The sequence below is a fragment of the Camelina sativa genome, chromosome 15 (genome assembly GCF_030686135.1).
Source record: "Camelina sativa cultivar CO46 ecotype springtype chromosome 15, ASM3068613v1".
Taxonomy (NCBI): Eukaryota; Viridiplantae; Streptophyta; class Magnoliopsida; order Brassicales; family Brassicaceae; genus Camelina; species Camelina sativa.
In genome coordinates this window covers 34,028,918-34,053,467 of record NC_141894.1, presented here as the reverse complement: position 1 = coordinate 34,053,467, position 24,550 = coordinate 34,028,918, and the positions used below count along the sequence as shown (strand labels likewise).

Here is a 24,550-nt window from a genome sequence, read left to right as displayed (position 1 = left end):
TGCTATTCTAGAGTTGGAGAAGAACTTGGCCAAGAAAGCTTTTTTGCATTCGTACCAAGTGGTGATGGTACCCTTGGAAACATTTTTCTCCCATTGATGAGCTTTGTCTCCCAGGGAGAATGGAAAGAGGCGCAACTTGTAACCATCCTCACTCACGCCATTGATCTTGGTGAGACTGCACAGACGGTCAAACTCGTCCAAGTGGTCGAGTGGATCCTCCATAGGCAATTTGTGAAACTTGTTTCCTTGGATCATGGAGATCAGACCACTTTTGATTTCGAAGTTGTTGTTCTGCACGGCGGGAGAGACGATTCCAGCACGCTGAGTATGAGTGTTCGGTGCATCTCCAGCACCAATGTTTTGCAGTCTCGGATTTGGTCCGTTAGGTTGTTCCATAGTGATTGGTGCGGGATGATCAGTGAGTTGACGAGCTTGTCGTGGTCTTTGTAACCGATTGATGTTGTCGATAGCAGGGAGGAGATTCTGATGTCCTCTTGATCTGGTGTGCATGCAATGCTGCAATCAACAGGTTCTTGAGATGCAAAACAAACAAGCAAACAACCAAAACAAGTCAGTACTCAGAATGATAAGTGTAACAGAACTTAATCTTGCAAAACTTGAAATCTCAAATGTAGCAAAACGAATCCCAAATGGCAACGGCGCCAAATAGATAATAAGATTCTTGTGTCTCTTAGCAAATAGATGAATGCAACGGCGCCAAATTGATACTAAGATTCTTGTGTCTCTTAGCAAATAGATGAATGCAACGGCGCCAAATTGATACTAAGCTTTTTGTGTCTTATCCTAGTAGGTTCAATTAACCTTATGTGTTGTAGTACTTAAGGTGTCAATCCAAATGGGATGTCGCTAACAATCAAGATACAATCAAGAAGTCACAAGTCAAGCCAATTCAAAAAGAGTATTTTTCTAACAATCCTAGAATGGTCAAAATACAAAACGGAAATGAATTACAGAAACAGAAACGAAAATGTATGACAAGAAGCAAGCAAGAATAAGTGAAATTGAAAATGATTCTAAGCATGAACAAATGAAACAGTCTCGGGAATGTAATATCAATCACAAAGATAAAAGTCCTAAGGATGGGAGTAATTGATGTCGGTGGAGTATCCTAGTCTACAGAGTGTTTAACATACCACAAGCAAACTATCCCTAAACAATGAACGTTACGACTTAGCTAATCCAATCTCTTGACAGAAGCTACTCAGACTCAACCACTTCCAAACCTAGCTCTCGCTAGAGAAACATGATCAAGCATGGCATGACAAACAAGTTCATTCACGTCTACAAACATCCTAGACAGCTAATCTCTTAGGCTAGGAGCGTAAGTCTCTGGCACTAGTTGGTCAGACATTTCATCGAACACCTTTTGGGTGTGGAAATGTCTCAAACTTAGTTCCAATTGATCAGAGAGAAACTAGTATTTCTTACTCTAGTCCAGAAGGGAATCATACAATCAACGCTTAAACACTCTACATCCTAAGAACCTCCACCTAATCTATCCCATCCTCAAGAACTAACGCACTACTCAGATCCGGAAATCATCTTCAACAATACAAACTCATAAAACATTAAAACAAGCATTCTTAGATAGGTAAAAATGAGATGCACAAGTTTGTAGAAGAAATCAAATGCAAATACTCAATGTATTAAAAGATATCTGGATACAAGTCTGAGAACGGTTTTTGGTGGCTAGGGAAACCTTACAAAATAAAAACGAGATAAAAACTAAGATGACGTCGCAAAGACTTAACAAAACGTATTTATAGTAAAGACATAAAATCCCTAAAACTTAAAACGACAAGATGAAGAGTCGGTTTGGGAATCTCCTGAAGCGTGTAAGATGGAACGTCTTCCTGACATGTGCAAACGAGTAATGGCTCGAGTGAGTGATGGCGTTGGCTCAAGTGGAGTGATGGCGTTGGCTCGAGTGGAGTGATGGCGTTGGCTCGAGTGGAGTGATGGCGTTGGCTCGAGTGGAGTGATGGCGTTGGCTCGAGTGGAGTGATGGCGTTGGCTCGAGTGGAGTGATGGCGACTTGAACGGCACGACAGTTCGACTCGAACGGCACGACTCGAATGGCACGACAGCGCGACTTGATCGGCACGACTCGAACGGCACGACAGCGCGACTCGAGCTGGATGTATACGCTTCCACTGAAACGATGATAACTTTTGAACCACTTCCGATTGGCTTGAAATAAACAGCATTGGAAAGATGATTCAATTCTCTACAACTTTGATGAAGACGTCAAAAGCTGAATCCCCCGACCGGTGGCACGACAGCGCGACTCGAACGGCACGACTCAATCTACGGTCAAGGTGTTGCTCGAGTGGGTGACTCGAACGACGTCGAACAGCGATCCAAACGGCGATGCTGAGCGATGTGTTCCCAACGTCTCCTAGATACCTGAAATACTCCAAAATGCACAATGTATGCAAGGATGATGCAAGAAATACCTAGACATGCAAAGTGTATAGAAAAGACTAGAAAATGTTGCAAAACAATCAGTTGTCCTAGCTAAAAGCATGATAAACATATGCTAAAAGGAGACAAAATATAGACATATTATCCATTGGTGCCCGCTTGGACGGTTATCTGATTTACTTGGACCGCGAGGCTTCGTTGCTTTGGGTATCCCTAACTCTACTACTGTTGGTTCGGTGCTCTCCACACCACGTCGTCGCCATCATCATTTCGACCTTACAAACAAGGTAGAACTTGAGCTAACCAAACTCAGAGATAGAGGACTATCCCCTGGGAAGGATGTCTCCCTTTGGAGACAATCTAACCTACATTTTCAGCCACGGTTCTCCTCGTCTGAAACTTGGAAGCAGCTTCGCCACCCAGGGCAGTTAGTGAGTTGGCATAGGGGCATTTGGTTCTCCGGATCTGTCCCCAAGCACTCCTTTATGCTTTAGTTAGCCGCTAAGAATAGACTAATGACGGATAATCATATGGTGACTCGGAATAGAGGTGTTAATACAGCCTGTGTCTTTTGCCAAATGCCAATGGAAACGCTTGAGCATCTCTTTTTTATTTGTCCCTACTCTTCACGGGTTTGGGCAGATTTATCCCGTCGGCTTTTACGAATTTACTACACTGGACGTTTCTCTCAGCTTCTCAACTTGGTGTCAACAACAACATTCTCTGGGACAGCTAGTTTCGTTCTTCGGCTTGTCTTCCAAGCAACTATCCACACTGTTTGGCTGGAGCGAAATTGGTGTCGCCATGGGGACACTCCGACCTCTTCAGATCGTATGGTTCAGTTCCTCAACCGGCTTATTCGTAACAAACTACTGTCTTTTCACCGGGTTTCTCGTACCAAGTATAGTTTTTCATTTATGATTTTAGCTTAATCTTACTTTCTGCACAAAGATGCATAATTGTACCAAGGACTTTTTTGGGTTGAACATAATTTAACATTCATTCAAAAAAAAAAAAAACCCTCATAGTATCCATAGATTACAAATTAGCTCTCAAAATTTCAAAAATACAAAATAACCACATATACACTAAACTTGGTCACTTCTATCTCCATCTCTTTGACGATGCTTAAGAAATTGTAAAGCCTTTTTTTTTTGCGGTATAATATAATTTTTACACGTAATCTCTAGTATGGTTTTGTTTGTTCTTATACTATACACCATACACTCTATACTAGCCTACTAGGACTCAAAATCTTTATTCAAAAAGTTTATGCTAAAATTTAAGATTGTAGTCTGTAGACTAGAATAATAGAATACAACAACAAAAACTTATAACTTACATCAACCATTTTTTGTTACTTAACTGACTACTGAGGAGTGAGGAAGTAGCACAACAAATACAACTGTTTCTGGATAACGACTGATTACATTTCATATTGTAATGTAAGGTTTCAACCTTATCACATTTGGTCTTGTTGTCTATAATTCTTTTTTTTTTTTGTTTACTTCTGATTTAGGGCAAGTTTATCGGTGGGTTTTAATTTTTAGTCTCTTATGTACTGTTGTAATTTTTAATGAATATATTCTGTACTGTTTATAAAATAAGAACCCTTGAGATTATAATAAAAATCATCCTCTCCAATGGTAGGATATAATTTTGAGTCTTTTATTTTTTAAAATCTAGTTTTTTGAATCTAATCTCATTCAACTTCATCAGTTATGAATGAACAAACAACCAAAACAACATTGAGCTTTTGATCCAACAAGGACAATTCATACACTTCATATTAAGGTGAATTACCTCAGCCTCAGCGAAGTGCATATAAACAAAGTACCTCACATTTGGATCACTGTTTTCCAAAGTCATTGTGATGGGTCTTGTTGTGTTTGTTGGAGTCATCACTGTACTCATCACCAAACTCGAAAGATTGTAGACTGCTACTCTGCTCATACACATAGTGAAACCGATTAACCTTCCTTCTTTGCCATTTAATCTTGCCCCCGCTAGTACCCACAGCCCTTCCAATAAATCCAAAACATACCAAGAAGTCTGCAAACCGAAGTATCACATAACAATTATCAGAAATCATTAGCTCTAGGAAACGTACAAAGATTTTGGCAATTAGAGTGTTTCACAACAATGGTTATGAGATGAACCAGAGGAGAATAAGTGGTTGTTGTTTGGTCCATGACCATGACCATCAGTTTGAATGGCTCAGATATGATAAACAATCTCAAACTCAAACGATAAAACTACAAAGCAAACTCCCAATGTAACAAATCCCAAGGTTTACAAACTTGCAACAATCTAATTTCAACCTCCCCAGATTGTTCTCCACTTCATCCACCGAGAACAAGAACACCAAAGTCTATTGAAAATATAAAAATTTATGATGGCAGAGAGAACATTCCAAAATAAAAGTCTACACTTTCAAATCAACGAATAAACGGGCAAAGACTCAAAAATGAAGAAACTTTAATAGGTATAGAATCCACACAACTTGACAGAAACCCATCACGCAAGTTCTAAAAGAAAGACATGCTCTACTACCAAACCCAACAGCCTCTCACAAAATTGAAGAAGCTAAAAGCGAAATCAAATGAGAGAGAGAGAGAGATTGAGAAAGGATACCTTGAGAGAGGATGATCAAAAATCAAAGAACCCTAATTTGGGATAAAAAAATCAAACAACCCCTAATCGCGAAATCTCCTCCGCATCACCTCCGACCCCAACCTCTTCTTGATTCCATATCCTTCGATTCATCTTCTTCCTTTGTCGAATCGGGATTCTATCGCGAGAGAAAGAGAGAGAGACAGAGAGAAAAAGAAAGAAAATTATCTCGGGCATAATTTGTTTTTCTTCTTCTATTAATTTCTTTGGCCAACAGAAACGTGACACGTACGGTCTCTTATTCCAAATTTGAGTCTACTAAATAATAGGTCCTCTTATCTTTTTTTCTTTTATCTGATTTATTTTTAATCTACAAAACACTTAAAACCTCTCTTAAAATCTCTTAAAACCTCCCGATAAACAAGCTCTTAGAATGTCAAAACTCAGATATTTTTTGGTGAAGTTTTTACACCTTTATCATTTATTCATCTTCCTTCATAGAGTACGTAGAAAAAAAGGAAGTAGATATATAAACGTGTTGAGGGTAACCCACACTACCGTGTTGAGGGTAAACATGATTAGTCCATCACTAATCCCCTCCTCCTTTAGAATTAAATTCTAAAATAACTAATCCAACTTTAATTGGGATTTTCCTCTAATTTTAAAGGAAAGAAAAAAAAAAACAATTCCGTAGCAGTGAGGACGCTTTTTTAATTATTTTAAATCAATAAAAAAATCAAACTTTCCCTCTTTTTTGACTAACACGATCACATTCTCATTCTCTCTGCTCTTTAGCTCACTCAATCTCTGTCATTCTCTCAACGCGCCGCGCGTGTTCTCTCTGAGCCATGAAATCTCTTTCGACTCTCCTCCTCCTCACCACCGTCACCTTACTCGCTACATCCGCCGCAGACGACGGGACCGCAATCCTCGCTTTAGCTAAATCATTCACTCCTCCGCCGTCAGATTGGTCAACAACAACATCAACCGGATTCTGCAAATGGTCCGGCGTACGATGCACCTCCGATCTTCGTGTTACTTCAATCAGCCTCGCTGATACATCTCTCTCCGGCGTTATCGCACCTGAGATCTCGACTCTTACAAAGCTCAAATCCGTCGCTCTCCAACGTAACAAACTCACCGGTAAAATCCCTTCGTTTGCTAAACTCTCGTTTCTTCGAGAGATCTGTATGGATGAGAATCTTTTCGTCGGAGTTGAGATCGGAGCTTTCTCCGGGCTCACGAGTCTCCGGATCTTGAGTTTGAGCGGTAACAAGAACATGACTGCTTGGACTTTCCCACGGGAGCTCGTTGATTCCACGGCTTCTCTCACCACCATAAACCTCGAAAACACCAACATCTCCGGCGTTTTACCAGACGTTTTCTAATCTTACAATAACATCATCGGCGTTTTACCACCGTCGCTTGCAAAATCTTCGATTCAGAATCTGTGCATCAACAACCAACTCGTGGGGATGTCGGGAACGATTCAAGTGCTTTCGAGTATGACGTCGTTGTCACAAGCTTGGCTTCAGAAGAATCATTTCTCTGGACCTATCCCGGATCTCTCAAAAAGCAACAATCTCTTTGATCTGCAGCTCCGTGACAATCACTTAACCGGAACCATACCGCCTTCGCTCCTTTCACTCGGAAGCTTGAAGAACATTTCTCTAGACAACAACAGGTTTCAAGGTTCTCTTCCTTCGTTGCCACGGGAGGTCAAGGTAAGCTCCGACAACAACAACTTATGTGCCAAATCAGGACAGAGCTGTAGTCCTCACTTTATGAGACTCTTAAACTCCGGTGTTAGTGTCAGTAATAGCTCTGGTGGTGGTAATAGGGCTCCCGTCATAGTTGGTGTAATCGTGGTGGCGGTTCTTGTTTTTCTTGCTCTTATAGGGTTTGGGGTTTACAAATTTCTTACGAAAGGGAATTACAGGAAATCTAATCGGTCGGATCTTGAGAACCCCCGAGGTGGTGAATGTTCCAATGGAGCCAACAGCATCAGTGCGTTGAATAATCCTAGTAGTGTTCCTAACAACTTCCACGATCGAAACCCCCGAGAGATTATTCGTGATGATGTCTCTCTGAATGGTGGTGGTGAATGTTCCGATGGACAAGGAGCACATAGCGTCAGTGCGTTGAATAATCCTAGTAGTAGTGTTGCTGACAACTCTTGGGAACGAAACGTTCGTGAAGGTAGGATTGATACCATTCCAATGGCGTTTCTTAGCGCGGCTACAAAAGATTTCAGTAAAACGTTGGGAAAAGGTGGTTTTGGGGAAGTGTACTACGGAGAACTACCGGATGCCGATAAAAGAAAAGTGGCCGTCAAGAAGATGAACAGATCAGCAATGGATGATAAAGAAGCAGCAGATTTTGAGGCAGAGATAGCAGTACTCTTAAAGGCCAAGCACAAAAACTTGGTGGCTCTATTGGGTTACTGTGTGAACAAAAACGAGAGGTTTCTCATTTACGAGTATATGCCACAGGGACATATCTTGGAAAACATTTGTTTGAGTGGCGTGAACTCGGAGACTCTCCTCTGACATGGAAACAGAGAGTTAATATAGCTCTAGACGTGGCACATGGTTTGGATTATTTCCATAGCTTGGCTCAGCAATGCTTTATTCACAGGGATTTAAAGCCCGATAACATCCTTCTAGGAGATGACATGAGAGCCAAAATTGCTGATTTCGGATTCGTTAAGAATGTTGCCGATGGGAAATACTCTGTTCTAACAAGAGTAGCAGGGACGTTTGGTTATCTAGCACCTGAATACACCCGTAAGTCCCATTATTCCTATCTCTACTCATGTTGATTTCACAATGTGCCTTTGTCTTATATGCAATGCAAAGGGTTTATACATTCTGTCAATACGCCTTCCTTTTATTCTTGTGCAGTTTATGGGAAAGTAAGCCCAAAAGTTGATGTGTATTCGTTTGGAGTAATTCTTATGGAATTGCTAACAGGAAGAAAAGTATTAGATTATACATTACCAGTAGAGAGGACTCAGTTAGTCATATGGTTTAGAAAAATCATACCCAACAGAGAAAAGATCAGAGAGGCACGCGACAAAACCTTAGAGGTAGACGATGAAACAATGGAGAGCATTTACATAGTTGCTGAGCTTGCAGGACACTGCACGGCCCGCGAACCTCAACATAGACCAGAGATGGGCCACGTCGTAAACGTGCTAATCCCACTTGCAGATAAATGGACACCGTCTTGCCACGAAGAAGAAGATAGTTTCCAGATCGATGGGATCAAGAGTCTACCTCAACTTGTAAATAGATGGGATTGGGAAGACAAAGGATCATACTCAGACAAACAGGAACCAGGGATGGATCACGCAGTTAACATGCTGGACCCACTTGTAGAGAAGTGTAAATCTTCATGCCAAGGAGAAGAAGAGATTCCCAGGACTGTTGCAGACAGAGTGGTAGCTCTGCGGAAACAACTAGAATCAAAAGCATACACAGGTAGTATCGAGATCGATCCCGAGATATATGAAGCACTACGAAGACAAGTAGTCTCAGAATCATACCCAGAGATATCGATTCTCGAGATCGATGCAGACACATTTGAAGCTCTATGGAACCAACTAATCTTAGAAACAAACGCAGACTCGTCCGTAGCAGACACAGTTTCTGAGGCAGAGACACTTTTGGACGCAGACGCGAACACAGTCTCAGACAAACAACGACTAGACATGGACCATGCAGCTTATAAGATGTTGGCCCAATATTTAGCGAGGTATGATGATATGTCCTGCGAAGAAAAAGAAGAGATTCTCGGGAGTGATCCAGAAGTAATTGAAGCTTTATGGAGAGAAATAGTCTTGTGGTCAAGAAAAATTACAAAAAGAAAACAACTAGTCTCAAAAAAGCAGAGACGAGCCAAGGATCGCGCGGCTAACGAACTAGCAACGGAGAAACGTAAGCCGTCGTGCCAAGAAGAAGAAGAAAATGTCGGGATCGATGCGAGCATGAGTGTACCTGAAGCTCAAGGGAGACTTCTTGTCTCAGACACAGATTCTTTCTCAGACATGTACATAGACACACTCGCAGACACACTCTCAGACACAGACACACTATAATGAGAGAATGCATGCCCAGAGAACATGGAAAGCCTTACGCCGAGAAACAGAAGAGAGTTTGGAATGTGAACTACAGACATATCGAAGGAACACCACTGATAATGTTGAATGTTTCATCGAGACAAGATCTACTCAATCATTTCATTTTATTTTGTTTTTTATATGCAATATTTTTGGGTGTAACTGTAAAATAAAGAAAAAAACAATATAGTGAAACGTTTGTGCCTATTTGAAATATGGAGATTTGGATTCTTAAGTTACTATGTGATGTACGATACATTATTAATAGTTTATGTTTTTGGATTTTGGTTTACAATGATGCTATAACTTTTTTTTTTTGGAATATACAATTATGCTATAATACATATTGAGTAAACATAAATTAGATTCAAAGTCAAGGTGTTAAGAAAAGAAAGATAAGAAGGATTCCAAATCTCATGATCTTTGTATACAGAGACATGATCTCCCTCATTGGTATTCTGTATTGGTGTATGATAAGTAGTTTTGTAAAATAATCTCTTTAAAAATTAGTTTTACAAATCAAATCAAAATTTTACAAAATAAACTGATGGAAAATTCTCTATATTATTTCTAATTTATATCCACTATCAAATAAATAATATAGGCCCTGAAGACTTCCAAAAATATTTTAAGACTAACATATAATATAGTTAGTTTTATTCGATAAACTTGCAAAAACACAAACAATTAGACACTAACAAAGTCATCCACTTAAAATTAGCCACGTGTATAACCGACGACTTTTCTTCTCTAGCACCTGTGAGCTGACAAGTGCCACGTCACCTTCATCATCAGTCTCTCACTTTCTTATCCAAAATCCAATTATACCATTTACAAACTTCAACCTTCAATCTCCGCGGCGTTTTTTTGTTCTGCCGCGCAACAATGGCGGTGTTCAGTGGCGCTACCACATTGGGGTCTGTTTCATTCTCCTCTCATCTCTTCGACCAACAATCTTGTTTCCTCTCTTGCCCACTTAGACTCCTCCCTTCATCATCTTCCTCTTCTCCATCACATAGAAGCTCTCTGCTCTGTATCGTCAAATCCTTATCAAGCTCCGCCACCGCTGATACAGATAGAAACTCCGATCATTCACCCTCTTCCTCAGTCCTCTCTGCTTCCAATTCTCTTCTCAGTGACACCTCCGATGATGCTTCTGCTTCAGGACCAAGCGATTGGAAAATAGCAAAGGCTTATAGTAAAAGTGGTGATACATTTGAAGGTCAAGTTGAAGGCTTTAATGGTGGTGGCTTACTTATTCGTTTTCATTCTCTTGTTGGCTTTCTTCCTTATCCACAACTAAGCCCTTCACGTTCTTGTAAAGGTAATCAAAACTCTCACAAGCTTTATTTTTAAAGTTGTTAGAAGTATCGATATTTTACATTGATGGTTTGTGTTTTGTTCTATGAAGAGCCTCAGAAGAGTATTCATGACATAGCTAAGACTTTGGTTGGTTCTAAACTTCCTGTGAAGGTAATAAAGTTTTCTCCTTTTGGCTTGTTTTGTAATCTATCTAATGTGTATATGGTTATTGAGGGTGAATCTTTATATTAGGTTGTTCAAGCTGATGAGGAGAATAGAAAGTTGATTTTGTCTGAGAAGTTAGCGTTATGGCCAAAGTATTCACAAAACGTGAATGTTGGGGATGTGTTTACTGGAAGAGTAGGTTCTGTTGAGGACTATGGTGCCTTTATCCACTTGCGTTTCGATGATGGTATTATTTGCTTTTACTGAAATTTCTTGATTGAAACTTGTTTTAGTTCTGAGCTTGTGACATTGATGATGAAATATGTGGTGGGTTGGTGTGTATAGGTCTTTATCATTTAACGGGATTAGTGCACGTCTCTGAAGTCTCGTGGGATTATGTTCAAGATGTTAGAGATGTACTACGTGATGGTGATGAGGTTCGGGTTATAGTCACAAATATTGACAAGTGAGTTTCTTCTTTTGGTTACAGAAAATTAATTAGTTATGATATAGTTTTTGATCAAGAGTTGTTCCGAATGCAGAGAGAAGTCAAGGATTACACTATCCATCAAACAACTGGAAGATGATCCTCTTTTAGAAACATTGGACAAAGTTATTTTGAAGGTTAGACAATGTCAATGTGATTGTGAATGAATGTGTTTCTGTCTCTCGCGTGATTTGTAATAGAAAATTGAATATTGTTACAGGACAGCTCTACTGGATCTCCTTCACTAAGCTCGAACAATGGGGATAAAATTGAACCTCTTCCGGGGCTAGAAACAATACTTGAAGAGCTATTGAAGGAAGAGGGGTATGTAGGCACACATCTTATAATTTACAAAACAAATTTATTTACCATTGCAGTCCTAATCAGCTCTCTGCATACCATATGGTTATTTACAAGAGAATCATAACAAGGATCACCTCTAGTCTACTAGATTAGTTAACTTATCGATAGCTATTGCTGGTTGGTACTTTTTGTGAACGGATGATAAATTGGATATTGTTAATTGCATTAGTTTTAGCTTCTATGTTTCCATCGAAAGATGGAAGAAAATCTGGTTCCATTGTGTAACTACATCTTGATCAGTCCTCCTTTTCATTTCTACATTGTAGCATAGAAGCTGTGAAAATCAACCGGCAAGGATTTGAGAAAAGAGTAGTTTCACAAGACCTACAACTTTGGCTCTCAAATGTGAGTTATGTTTCTCTTTAATATCCCTATAAGAATAAATTATGCTAGTGAAAAGTCTGATTCTAAGCGCGCCTGTTCACGCAGACACCGCCTTCTGATGGGAAGTTTGTTCTTCTTGCTCGTGCTGGAAGACAGGTAAATCTCAGAAGCTGTCTATTTGTAGCCAACTAGCCATATATAGAGATGTTCTTGGTTTGATTTTAAGAAAAATGTTAAACACTTCAGGTGCAAGAGATACACTTGACGACGTCTCTAGAACAAGGAGGAATCAAGAAAGCACTTCAGCATGTACTAGAACGTGTCCCCTAAGAACCCTACGAAACTTTCCCTTCAGCCCTATGTCTAGCTCTATGCATCTCAACTGTTGCCAATGTTAACTTCAAGTGGGAGCAGACTACTTTAAAATATGCTCAAAAGGCAAAAATGCAAATTCATTTGTATAATCACTTGTATGTCACACATGACACAAACCAATGAAAATATATGTGTATACTCAGAAAATGTTTTGGTTTCACATTATAAACTTCATTAACATATACAACTCAGAATACAAACATCAATTTGCATCACTTGATTAATAAACCAAAACAAATAATTCAAGATCTAAACCCCTTGCAAGTCAATTATTGACTTTTTGACACCATGTTTTGGTGAGTACTATCTGTTCTCTTTTAAAATAGTCTGCTTAACCAAGAATAATTAAACATGATAATTAACAATCAATTTTATCCTTTTGTTTGTTTTCTCTCCCACAACTTTCCTGTCTCTGCCATGCACATGCTCTCTCCTTCTCTCTTCTCTCTCTCTTCTTCTCACTCCAATGATTACAGAGGCCAGCCTAAGCAGCCTACCCACTTTCACCATCTAATGTTCCCACATTAACATAAACACACGTAAGATTCTTCTCCTTTTGAACTGTAAAACTCTCTCTTTTTTAATTTCCTAAATTAATTAGAATTTTTCTTATCATTACTTTTTTTTTTTTGTCATTTTCTCTTAAACCTCCTTCTCCTTCTTCTTCTTCTTCCTCATCTTTTTGATCAGTAAAAAAAGTCACCGCCTCTTCTTTCTCTCTTTCCTCTCTACTTTGATTGATCAATCATGCTTCTTCATTTCTACTTCCTCTGACTCATTTCCTCATAGATCTTTCACAAAACCCATAATTGGGAAAAAAAGCTTACATTTTTCTCAAAGAGTTCAAAGTTACAAAATTGTCACTTTGTTTAAGAAGAAACACACATAAAGTTTCTATTTTTACTTCACAATTTAGTTGTTTCCACTTCAATTTCCCATCTTGCTTCCTGATTCAGATTCTGGGTCTTCTTCAGAATTCCCAGAGAAGCTGTTCTGGTCATCAAAGTTCTGGTTTTTTTTAATAGATGAACATGGATAAGGAAACAGAGCAAACCCTAAATTACTTACCTTTGGGTCAGAGCGATCCCTTTGGCAATGGCAATGACGGAAGCATCGGAGATTTCCTTGGAAGATACTGCAACCCTCAAGAGATTTCACCGTTAACTCTTCAATCTTTCTCTCTGAATTCTCAGATCTCTGAGAATTTCCCAATCTCCGGTGGAATCAGATTCCCTCCGTATCCAGGCCAATTCGGATCCGATCGAGAGTTTGGGGTACTTGGGTCACAACCAACGACGCAGGAGAGTAACAAGAGCTCGTTGTTGGATCCAGATTCAGTTTCTGATCGAGTTCACACCACGAAGTCTAACTCCAGGAAGAGGAAATCAATACCTACTGGTAATGGCAAGGAGTCTCCAGCTTCTTCGTCTCTTACAGCTTCCAACTCCAAGGTTTTTTGATTTCACAATCTCTCTCTTACTCTAATTCAAAGATGTAGACTTTAAGAAACTGTAGCTTTCTTGATTTTATGAAACCATATGTGTGTTTTGTGGAGACTTATCTTATTGACTTTTTATTAGTGTGTTTCTTGATGTTCCGGAAATGTTTTGACTCTGACCAAAAAAAATGGGTTTGGTTTTGGAATTATGATTCAGGTTTCAGGAGAGAATGGTGGATCCAAGGCTGGGAAGAGAAGCAAGCAGGATGAAGCTGGGAGTAGTAAAAACGGAATAGAGAAGTGCGATAGTAAAGGCGACGATGCTAAGCCTCCTGAGGCACCTAAAGATTATATTCATGTTAGAGCTAGAAGGGGTCAGGCAACAGATAGCCACAGTCTTGCTGAAAGAGTACTGAACACACCTTATCTATATGTGTTGATTTCAGGCTATTATGATGTTCACAGTGTTGATGGTTTTGCGGTGTGTTTGGTTTCAGGCAAGAAGAGAAAAGATTAGCGAGAGAATGACGTTGCTACAGGATCTGGTTCCTGGTTGCAACCGGATTACAGGGAAAGCAGTCATGCTTGATGAAATTATAAATTATGTGCAGTCCTTGCAGAGACAAGTTGAGGTAAGAATGTGTATTTCGTAAATGTTCTTGAAATTGGAGTTTGAATGTATATTAGAAATCTGAAACTTGCTGTCTGTTTCTTTAGTTCTTGTCCATGAAGCTAGCTACTGTAAATCCAAGGATGGAGTTCAATGCTAATGCTGCTTTATCCACAGAGGTAAAAATTCTGATTTTGAAGCTGCAATATCATGTTGCTCTGATAGAATGTTCTGTATCTATAATGTATGCGTCTGTATGTGTAGATGATTCAACCGGGGGAGTCATTAACGCAGTCACTTTACGCAATGGCTTGCTCAGAGCAAAGACTTCCATCAGCATACTATTCCCTTGGCAAGAACATGCCGCGATTCTCAGACACGCAGTTCCCCTCAAACGATGGATTTGTTCAAGCTGAGGTAGTTTAGTAGCTAATGTTCGATTCTAAAAACTCGTTTGAGTGTAACGAAAACTCAATCCTTTTTGTGTGTTTTGATTCAATTTCAGACACCAGGATTCTGGGAAAACAATGACCTGCAAAGCATAGTTCAGATGGGTTTTGGAGATATCCAGCAACAGAGCAGCAACAACAACAACAACTGTAAGAAAAATTAGAACCAAAGTGTGTTCCAAAGTGTGTTCCATTGAAACTTTAGAACAACATGTCTTATGACTAAATGAAATCTCTTTATCTTTTATGTTTCAGGTTCTGAGCCAACGCTTCAGATGAAGCTTGAACCATAGCTCTGATGAAAGGTCTCTTTGTTATTATTATCTCTCTGTACATACAGAAAACCAAGTAGTGATGAGTACGGAGTGAAACATATGGGAAAGTTAAATGTTTACTGTCGTTTCTTCTTTGCTTGTGGCATCTGTTGATTTCTTCTGAACCTTAAACCAAAAAAAAAAAACAAGAAAACCTTTCATATTAAGTATGTAAAAATGACAAGAACCTTTCTGAAACATCTCTGTATTATTCACAATTGTTTATGTATTATTGTTCTTGCTCAGATTTGTAAGAAACATTTGTTCACGTCTTATATTATAACATGCAAGTATACAAATCCAAATATGAGTTTCGTGTCATGGACACGTTTTGGTTTAGTGAGAGATGAAACGAGGAACCTTCAAACCTTGCCCTGATCAGGATATATAACAAGCTTTGTAGAGCGTTAAATTACATCTTTTGGTGAACTATTTGACTCATACTTACTTCATAAACGAGAGAAATAACTCTATCATGTTCATGGCAGTAGCCACAAATAGAGAGACGCATTTTGTGATAGACACGTTCCATTTAGTAGCAGGTTGCTTGAATTGCACTAAACTTGGAATATAAGAGTACACATGTGAATCACACAGTTCGTCTCCAGATTCTCCGACAAGATCCAATGTTCTAAAGTATCCAGCCTCTCCAATGATGATAATTGTATGGTGATGCAAGTCATTATCAAAACCAATGGCGACTTTCTTCTCCTCGTCAATGTAGAAATCAGACCTTGTTATATCTGTAAATGGAACGTGACTACCAAATCTCAAGAACTTGATCCACGACACCTCTTCGCTCTCAATCTTAGTCGTAATCCATAAGTCATACTCGTGTAGAACTGTGTTGTTGTGCTGAACTAAAACAGCAAGCTTCTCTTCTCTAAAACAAGATAAATTCTCAGAGTCACTACATCCAGTATTAAACGGCAGACGCAGAAGCGGGCCAAATCTCTCACTTGTAAAATCAAACAAGATTATGTGATCGTTGCGTCCATAGTTTCTGCCCTCTTTTGCGTTCCTTTTGGAAGCACAAAAGTAAGCGTTTCCCTTAAAAGAAAGGCCACAGTTACCATATGCTATACGCCAGTGTGGACTAGTGACATCATGAGTCGTCCATAAATCAGACTCAAAATCGTAAATTATTGCGGCTGAAGCTGAAGGAAGAAGGCACAGAAACCCTAAATGAAACAATGCCCCATCCGCCCATCGTGAGTGCGAAAAGCAGTCTTCTCAATGTCACACTCCCTCATGCGAATCTGATGGTACCCAGCCCGCAAATCCAACTTCGAAAAAACCTTAGCACCATCCAACTCGTCCAATAGCTGGTCAATCATAGGTATAGGGAACTTATCCGGTATAGTAGCTTGATTCAGAGCCCTATAGTCAACACAAAACCGCCAACTTGCATCTTTTTTCTTGACCAACAAAACTGGACTCGAAAAAGGACTACGACTAGGACGTATAGTACCAGCCTGCAACATCTCCTTTACTAATTTCTCCATTATCTCCTTCTGTGCATGCGGATAACGATACGGTCTGACACTGACTGCTACCAAATCAATCGCATGCTCCCTTCCGCGAATAGGAGGCAATCCCGAAGGTTCCACAAACACTGAATCATACTGTTGCAACACCTTCTCAATATCCTGCGGAACTTGCATCAAAGAATCAGAATCTACCTCATGAGGTAATAAACTAGCATCACCCGATCCCTCCAAACATGACGCAGAACCTTGTAATGCACACCCCGCAAGCTGGAACTCATTCTCACCAACCAACTTCACCAACTGGTTCTTATAAGTGAAAGAATATTCATGAGTGTCCCAGTTCACACTACACTGCCCCAAAGTCCGCAACCAGTAAACTCCCAAGATCACATCCACCTGTCCAAGCTCCAATACAATAAAATCAGATGGAAAAGACCATCCTTGTATATGAAAAGACAAATTGCGACACACTCCCACTCCCTTAACCATCACTCCAGTTCCCAGTTTAATATTGAGATTCGCACATGCCTCAACCTGAATCTGCAAACGCTCCACCATTTTCGGGGTAATGAAGTTGTGTGTTTCTCCACTGTCAATCATCATCAACACTTCACCATGATGAATTAACCCACGCATCTTAGTAGTCGCAGGAGAAGACAGTCCCATGAACGAACTATAAGACAACTCCATCAACTGTCCTGCAGCCACAATCTCAGTTTGTTCCTCGGGTGGACACTGATCCTGAAGAACTTCAACCAGATAATCATCCAAGACCGTGAGAATCTACAGTTCCTTGTATGCACATTCATGACCCCTGGACCATTTACCTTGACATTTAAAACAAATTCCTCTCCTCCGCATATCATCCAAGTCAACATTGGAGTGGTGTCTCTGAGGTCGCTGAACTGCATTAGGCACCTGCCTCTGCCTCTCAGTAACCTTGCTAGGCTCAGAGATCACCGGTCTCCCTTTCCAAGTCACCACGGACTTAGAATGCTGCACACGCGTGGACTGATCTGCTACACTCATTACTGCTCCAGGCTGCATCACATTACGCAACTGGCTTGTCTCCATTGATAACGCTATTGCTTTCACCTCAGGTAAGCTTTGTGGCTTCATCATGTATACCAATTCATGCATCTTAGGCAACAAACCATTTAAGAAAATACCTTCAAGCTTATGATCATCAAGTCCCTGCACTTGCGCAGACAGATCTTCAAATTGGCGAACATACTCAGCGATCGAGCCAGTTTGTTTGATACAAAACAAACTCTGGCTAGGACCTTTCACGCGCAAGTTCCCAAATCTGAGTAACAAACGATCCTTGAACTGAAACCAGCTATCAAAAGGCGCACGATTATCCTGCCAATTGAACCAACCCAAAGCATCTCCAGCAAGATGCACCGACACCAAATCTAACTTCTCCGACTCCGAAAAACCTCCAATCCGAAAGTATCGTTCCGCTAAAGCTAACCAGCTATAGATACTTTCACCGGAGAAAACCGGAATCTCTGAGTTCTTAAGCAATTCCTCTCGCGAACTAGGACCTATCTCTCGACGATGTGAACCCAAGGGAGTTGAAAGTACCTTGCGACGGCAATTGACCGACGGATCTGCCGATTTCGGCTCCAATGAATCGCAATCGACATGGCGTGGTGACGGATGCGTCAATAGCAGCTTCATCGAATGTTGCAGCTCCGCAATCGCTTCCTTCACAAATTCCCGATCAGAAACCATCTCCTTCTGAATCGAATGCACACTCCGAAACAACTCCTCCATCTGCTTCTCTTCGAATTCCTGAGAAGTCTCTGAAACGATAGGCGAAAGCTTCGGATCGAACCTCATCTCACTCTGAACTTGCGATTTCTCTCGATCAAACGTCACGACGCACCAATTTGATAGAACGAAGATCCCAAACTCTCTCTCACTCTTTCTCTTTTCTGATTCTGTAACTGAATATGATACGATATATTTCTCAAAGATGAATGAAGTACAAAGTAATGATCAGAGCATCATATTCTCTGAATCACCACCCTTAAATCTCACGCAGGAGAAGTTTCTACAACATTCAACATAACTCTCATAAAAGACTAAACGATATATTTATACTCAATCCACAACAAGTTAGTTGCAGATATTATCCCTCTTCGTTTCCAAAATATCTCCAACGGCCATCACACGTGCTGAGCCCCACGTGATCTCTTCTTTCGCACGTACACCCGATGAAGCTTATCAGAGCGTAAGTAAAACTAAACCCTACGGCTGGGCGGCGAGGAGATATTGGTTTGATCCACCTCGTTTGTCCTTAATACGGATTCCAAACCACAAACATAGAACCATCGTTCAATATGCATAGCAATAAACCCTCGCACGAAAAGATCCGTGATAGCTTGACTTGTTCGTCAAGGCATGTAAGTTTGCCTTTGTGCTCTGCAGATGGATCTCCATTGAGAAAGATGCTCGTTAGGTAAAGATTGTTTCCCATCATCACGATCATCTGACACTCACCTTCCTTTGCTGCGGCTTCTGCTGCTTGATCAATGCGCATCTTCATCAAGCTCTCGCTTTTGGATAAATAGTTCCATCTTTTGTAAGTTAGTCGTACTGCTCTCATAGATGTCAATGGAACTTTAAAGAAAATCGCTTCTACCATATCCCTCGGAAGGTTAGAGATCAGCATCGTCGTCGTCATTATTTCAATTCGCAGGAACAAAGGCAAAAAACCCTATAGTCTTTTGTTTCTTCTGATTTATTTGCGGTTGAAGACACATAAACCGTAAAAGAAGTTGAATAAATTGTGGGCTTCAGAAACTAGTCGAGCTTTTTATGGTTGCACGTATAAAGGAAAGAGTTTGAGAGATTGAGAGTACAAACAAAAAATGTTAGAATTGTAACATAAGTTTGTAGCAAATAATGTATACATTACGACATGATCACATGATACACTTTTTATTTTAAAAAGATTCATTTGGAGTAGTGATTTTTTATATCTTTATTGGCCCTGCTTCATTTAGGGTTTCTGTATCTTACTTTCAAACCGCAATAATTATAAACCAGATGAAAAGTAAAGGGGATTGTAACAATGAAGACAACGATGATGATCTCTAATCTTCTACATGACTTCACATTTTTTTACGAAACAAGATTGAGGGAGTACGATCTACATAACAATAGACAGCATGTACAAAGAATCTGGTGTAATGTGTGTCGCATCCTGTTCCTGTTGCCCTGAGGATATATAACAAAAGCTAGTAGAGCGTTAAATTACATATTTTGTGAACTATTGACACATAATTAATTACTTTGTAAAAATAAATACACGAGGGAAATAACTCTATCATACGCACCTATGCATCGACCAATGCACCCCTAAACCGGGAAATCGGTTCGCAGATGTTACAATTCTTCCCCACCAACATAGATTCGTTCTCGAATCTCGAACAACTATCAGCCAAGGATTTCCGTGCAACTGTCTCTATGGCCCGCACTCCTCCGACCGATCTACGAAAGGTCATCTCTAGGCGATAGACTCACGCCTTTGCTCTCGACTTTTGGACTTTCCTTTACTCATAGGACTAAACCTTGAGTGTTTTTTGGCTCCTCATCAGACCTAAGTCTGCATGCCATAATGTTGGCACCTAATCGGGCCTAAACCCGCATGCCATAATATATAAGGAAAAATCCAATACTCGTCTCTCGGGTAGCCATCCTACAGCGCGCCCCCGGATCGTCATCCGAAGTCGATATACCAACCATACTCCCAAACCAGAATATGGCAGTACTAGGAGAACTAAAGTCCCCTAAGAGCCGCGAGCAAACAATTCTGAACACGTCTGAGTCCTATCCCTATCCAGGTTTCCTTCCTGTGGCTCGCATAAGACAACACAATGTCCTACCAACCACATATCTTCTCACTGGAATACCTCATGACCGCACAAGGACCATATACATGCCACAAGGTCCAAACAAATGTCCTAAACAGAACCGCCACCAAGGCCAAACAATCTGTCCTAAACAGGACCGCCACAAAGGCCAAACAAATATCCTCAACAGAACCACCACCAAGGCCAAACAAATGTCCTAAACAGGACCGCCACCAAGGCCACTCGTCCCGAAGGACCGTCACAAAGACCACTCTAGCTAAACAGCCCGCCGCGAAGGCCACATCTGGCTAAACAGCCCGCCACCAAGGCCACACATCTGGCTAAACAGCCCGCTACAAAGGCCACACATTTGGCTAAACAGCCCGCCACAAAGGCCACACAACTGGCTAAACAGACCGCCACAAAGGCCACACAATGTCTCAAAAGACTGCCCCACAGGGGCACAATGACTCAAAAGTCTGCCACTAAGGCCACACAAGCCCCTCCAAGGCTCTCCACCACTAAAATGGACAAATTCTAACTCACATAAAACTTTTCATTTTTAGCACTTTCCACTTTTGGAAACCTCTATTTCAGGAAACTTCCTCAAAAACCCCGCCTCACAGAAACTTTGTACCCCGAGCACCACCTCATCTTGTTATTGAGTCGCACAACCAACCACCCCAAGCGACCAAGTAAACAAGAGAGATGGGCTGGAATACTCCATTCCCGCTCCAGCCATGAATTACAGATGGGACCAGGCTAGATAAGCTCAAGTCACGGCTTGCTTCTCATACCACTTCTTAAACCTTGCCTTCATCCTCGCCTCTGGCTCCCAAGTCTGCTCCTCAACACCATCACAGTCCCAAAGGACTCTCATCAAAGGAATCTTCTTCTTCCGAAGTTCCTTGATCCTCCTCCTGAGAACCCTCACTGGTCTGGCCTACAAAGTCATGTTAGGCTGAAGATCTTCAGGAATCTTAGCCAACAACCGATCATCCTCACGGAGACACTTCCACAACATAGAAATATAAAACACCTTGTGGAACGCACGCATAACCTCAGGCAACTCTAGCCTATATGCTACCGGTCCCACCCGCTCAATCACTCTGAACGGACCCATAAACCTCGGACTCAACTTAGTCTCTGTCAATGACCTGTTTGGACCTCGCAACATGGCCATCTTGAGGTACACTCTGTTTCCTACACGAAACTCAAGATCTCTCCTCCTCCTATCGGTATAACTCCTCTGCCGATCCTGAGCTTCCTTCATGTTCAACTTGAGCACCCGAATCTTCTCTGAGGTCTCCTGAACAAAATCTGCCCCGAACATGCTCCTCTCCCCCACCTGAGTCCAGCATAACGGTATACGACATGGGCTCCCATACAAAGCCTTATAAGGAGCCATCTTAATACTCGCCTGATAGCTGTTGTTGTAAGCGAACTCTACCAGGTTCAGGTGATCTGCCCAATGGCCACCCCAATCCAACACACACATCTTCAGCAAATCCTCCAGCGTCTGGATCTTCCGCTCTGACTGTCCATCTGTCTAGGGATGATAAGCTGTACTCATATGCACCTTAGTGCCCATCTCTGCCCGAAATGCCTTCCAGAAAACCGAAGTGAACTTAGAATCCCTGTCAGACACAATACTAGCTGGCACCCCATGCAACTTGACTATCTCCTTCACATATTTCTTAGCCAAGACCGCTGCCACATCAGTCTTCTTAATGGCCAGGAAAATGTGCTGACCTAGTCAACCGGTCCACAATGACCCAAATAGCATCAAAAGTCCGAGACACTGGCAATCATACCACGAAATCCATCGTGATCATATCCCAATTCCATTCAGGAATGGGTAGACTCTTCAGTAACCTGCCAGGAACCTGGTGCTCAGCCTTCACTAGCTGACACACATCACACCTCGTGACACAACTATCTATATCCTTCTTCATCCCGACCCAGTAATAGTACCTCTTGAGATCACGGTACATCTTAGTCGCTCCTGGATGAATAGAAAACTTGCTCGCATGAGCCTCTCTTAGGATCTCTTGCCTCAACTCCTCATCCTTGGGCACACAAATCCGACCGTGCACCAAGATAGTACCATTATCTGAGACCTGATACTCTGAATTAACATCCTTAAAGGCATTCACCAGCCCCAAGTCCTTAGCCAACCGCACCCTACTCAGAAGATCTGCTCTATCAACCACCTCCAAACCCAACGGTTCCTGAGACACAGCACACAACCTCAAAGCACTGATCTCTCCTACCAGAGACTCATCTCCTGCTCCTGAGCCGAAGCTACCCTCTTCCAACTCAGAGCATCTGCAACCAAGTTAGCCTTACAAGGGTGATAAGCTATCTCCAAATCATAATCCGCCACAAGCTCCATCCACTGCCTTAGTCTCAAATTCAGCTAAGGCTGAGTGAATATATACTTTAGGCTCTTATGATTTGTAAACACATGTACCCTTACACCATAAAGATAAGATCTCTAAATCTTCAGGGCAAAAACTACAATAACCATCTCCAAATCATGAGTAGGATAGTTGTCCTCATGCTTCCGCAACTGCCGCGAAGCGTAGGCAATCACTTTTCCATGCTGCATCAACACACACCCCAAACCAACTCTGGATGCGTCTGTATAAACTACATAGGGTTCTCCCTGCTCAGGCAAAGCCAATATTGGCGTAGTATTCAACATCTCCTTTAGGCTTGCAAAGCCCTCCTCGCACTCCTGTGACCAAACAAAAGGAACATCCTTCCCTGTCAGCTTAGTCTTTGGGCAAGCCTTGCTCGCAAAGCCCTGCACAAACCTTTTGTAGTAACCTGTCAAACCAAGGAGCTCATAAAATCCATACTTCGTCCTTCTTCTACTCTTACAACACCGACGTTCCCCATGGTGAAGTTATAGGACGAAAGAATCCCATGCTCAACAAATCCTCTGGTTACTTCCTCAGCTCTACTAAACTAATAATCAAATATGTCAACATCACTCGCCGCCACCTGAATATCACCAATCAAAAATCCTTGAGAACTAATCATCTCATCTGTGACCACTCTTCAGGTCATCCATTAAACATTTCGCCTCTCCGACATTTCACATCCCCTTTCCGAAAATAGACAAGTCCTAACTATTCATAGAACTTTTTATTTATGGAAACTTTCCTTTTCTGGAACTTTCTATTCTTCCTTTGCAATGACACTTTCCATATTTAGAATCACATAATCCCTTAACCTATTCCACATTAAGATTTCATAAGAACTAATCATCTTATTAACTCTTCTCCAACAACATTTTCAATAAATTAGCAATACGGTCATATCGGTCTGAGCAAACTGTCACCACACTCACAGCACCCGCTGGACCTCCATCAACACTAGTTCGGCCACACAACTAAAATCCAAGATTAAACCACCATCAACTCTCAAGGTCTACATTCCATCGTTATGTTTATACTCACGTCCTAGGCATTGCTTGCTCCAAACTCCTCCACCCTTAATTTGCAACCTTTGGGCCATACCAATCACACTCTCAGACCAGCGTCTTCGAGTTATACCGTCTCACTCTTGGACCACAATCCTCAAGATCTCGGTAGCAGGAGAACTACTCATCCCCTCTACCACTCCCGGAGCCCCCAGCCCCTCGAGCTATCGGTATTCAGGGAAACCACCATCCCCTCAGGAGCAACTATCCTTAAGGACTATAAACATCTTTCGACCAAAATTAATTCCTGTGGTCAGAGTATAACATTTCAATGTTACACCTGCCCATTCAACTTCTAATATCCAACTGGATTACCCACCAAACAGAGATATATCTGCTCCAACTACATATGTCCATCTATCCGCCTCACTAGGCTCGATACCTCTCGAGAAGAATCTCACACCGGCGTCTACAACTGCTCCATCCTCCTAACATAAGAAGGAAAGTCCTCAACATCCACAGCCCTCGGCTGCACCCCGCCACATGCGGTACAACTGGAGCCTGCACTGGTACCCCTCTCGGTAACCGCTCCAACAGCACGCCAACAGATCCGCCAAGCGATCATCTCGACCTAGGGCTACACCTGCTGCAACCCCACATCTGGGTTCCCAGCAACCCCAGCACGCTCACCGGCTAACCTCTCTGGTCCCTCCTGATACGCTTGCGACCCTCTGACGTACCTCCTCGTGGAACTCTGGACCA

At 41.4% G+C, this 24,550-nt stretch overlaps 3 protein-coding genes, 2 long non-coding RNA genes and 1 pseudogene across 6 annotated transcripts; 3 read left to right on the top strand and 3 right to left on the bottom strand.

Annotated features, from left to right (window-relative positions):
* Nucleotides 1-4,058: 4,058 nt before the first annotated feature.
* LOC147927674 (uncharacterized) lies at nucleotides 4,059-5,278 on the bottom strand. Its single transcript, XR_015581381.1, has 2 exons — nucleotides 5,080-5,278; nucleotides 4,059-4,497 (listed from the first exon to the last, which is right to left on the bottom strand). It is a non-coding gene; the product is annotated as an uncharacterized LOC147927674 (long non-coding RNA).
* Nucleotides 5,279-5,838: 560 nt separating this feature from the next.
* LOC104746882 (receptor-like kinase TMK4) lies at nucleotides 5,839-9,417 on the top strand (annotated as a pseudogene). Its single transcript, XR_015581581.1, has 2 exons — nucleotides 5,839-7,844; nucleotides 7,962-9,417. The product of XR_015581581.1 is annotated as a receptor-like kinase TMK4 (transcript).
* A 543-nt stretch (nucleotides 9,418-9,960) lies between these two features.
* On the top strand, nucleotides 9,961-12,341 carry LOC147927673 (uncharacterized). Its single transcript, XM_087487690.1, has 9 exons — nucleotides 9,961-10,502; nucleotides 10,590-10,651; nucleotides 10,733-10,892; nucleotides 10,991-11,111; nucleotides 11,188-11,269; nucleotides 11,353-11,456; nucleotides 11,762-11,840; nucleotides 11,925-11,975; nucleotides 12,066-12,341. Exons 1-9 carry the CDS (start codon nucleotides 10,064-10,066, stop codon nucleotides 12,147-12,149), a joined length of 1,182 nt encoding a protein of 393 aa, XP_087343816.1. The 5' UTR covers nucleotides 9,961-10,063; the 3' UTR covers nucleotides 12,150-12,341.
* Nucleotides 12,342-12,541: 200 nt separating this feature from the next.
* LOC147927672 (transcription factor bHLH77) lies at nucleotides 12,542-15,250 on the top strand. Its single transcript, XM_087487691.1, has 7 exons — nucleotides 12,542-13,645; nucleotides 13,850-14,041; nucleotides 14,130-14,264; nucleotides 14,350-14,421; nucleotides 14,507-14,659; nucleotides 14,748-14,841; nucleotides 14,947-15,250. The coding sequence occupies exons 1-7, from the start codon at nucleotides 13,220-13,222 to the stop codon at nucleotides 14,982-14,984; spliced, it is 1,110 nt and encodes a 369-aa protein (XP_087343817.1). The 5' UTR covers nucleotides 12,542-13,219; the 3' UTR covers nucleotides 14,985-15,250.
* Nucleotides 15,251-18,800: 3,550 nt separating this feature from the next.
* LOC147927671 (putative F-box protein At3g22421) lies at nucleotides 18,801-19,187 on the bottom strand. The gene has a single exon (XM_087487490.1). It carries the CDS (start codon nucleotides 19,185-19,187, stop codon nucleotides 18,801-18,803), a length of 387 nt encoding a protein of 128 aa, XP_087343616.1.
* Nucleotides 19,188-19,462: 275 nt separating this feature from the next.
* Nucleotides 19,463-23,458, bottom strand: LOC147927670 (uncharacterized). Its single transcript, XR_015581900.1, has 2 exons — nucleotides 19,843-23,458; nucleotides 19,463-19,723 (listed from the first exon to the last, which is right to left on the bottom strand). It is a non-coding gene; the product is annotated as an uncharacterized LOC147927670 (long non-coding RNA).
* Nucleotides 23,459-24,550: the final 1,092 nt, after the last annotated feature.

What these genes read in the sequence shown, in the direction of transcription:
- LOC147927673 (XM_087487690.1), top strand. Translation starts at nt 10,064, where the DNA reads ATGGCGGTGTTCAGTGGCGCTACCACATTGGGGTCTGTTTCATTCTCC. An exon ending in ATAGTCACAAATATTGACAA is followed by an intron (nt 11,112 to 11,187) that starts GTGAGTTTCTTC and finishes TTCCGAATGCAG; the next exon opens with AGAGAAGTCAAGGATTACAC. An exon ending in TGGACAAAGTTATTTTGAAG is followed by an intron (nt 11,270 to 11,352) that starts GTTAGACAATGT and finishes ATATTGTTACAG; the next exon opens with GACAGCTCTACTGGATCTCC.
- LOC147927672 (XM_087487691.1), top strand. Translation starts at nt 13,220, where the DNA reads ATGAACATGGATAAGGAAACAGAGCAAACCCTAAATTACTTACCTTTG. An exon ending in CCTTGCAGAGACAAGTTGAG is followed by an intron (nt 14,265 to 14,349) that starts GTAAGAATGTGT and finishes CTGTTTCTTTAG; the next exon opens with TTCTTGTCCATGAAGCTAGC. An exon ending in CAGCAACAACAACAACAACT is followed by an intron (nt 14,842 to 14,946) that starts GTAAGAAAAATT and finishes TTTATGTTTCAG; the next exon opens with GTTCTGAGCCAACGCTTCAG.
- LOC147927671 (XM_087487490.1), bottom strand. Translation starts at nt 19,187, where the DNA reads ATGACGACGACGATGCTGATCTCTAACCTTCCGAGGGATATGGTAGAA.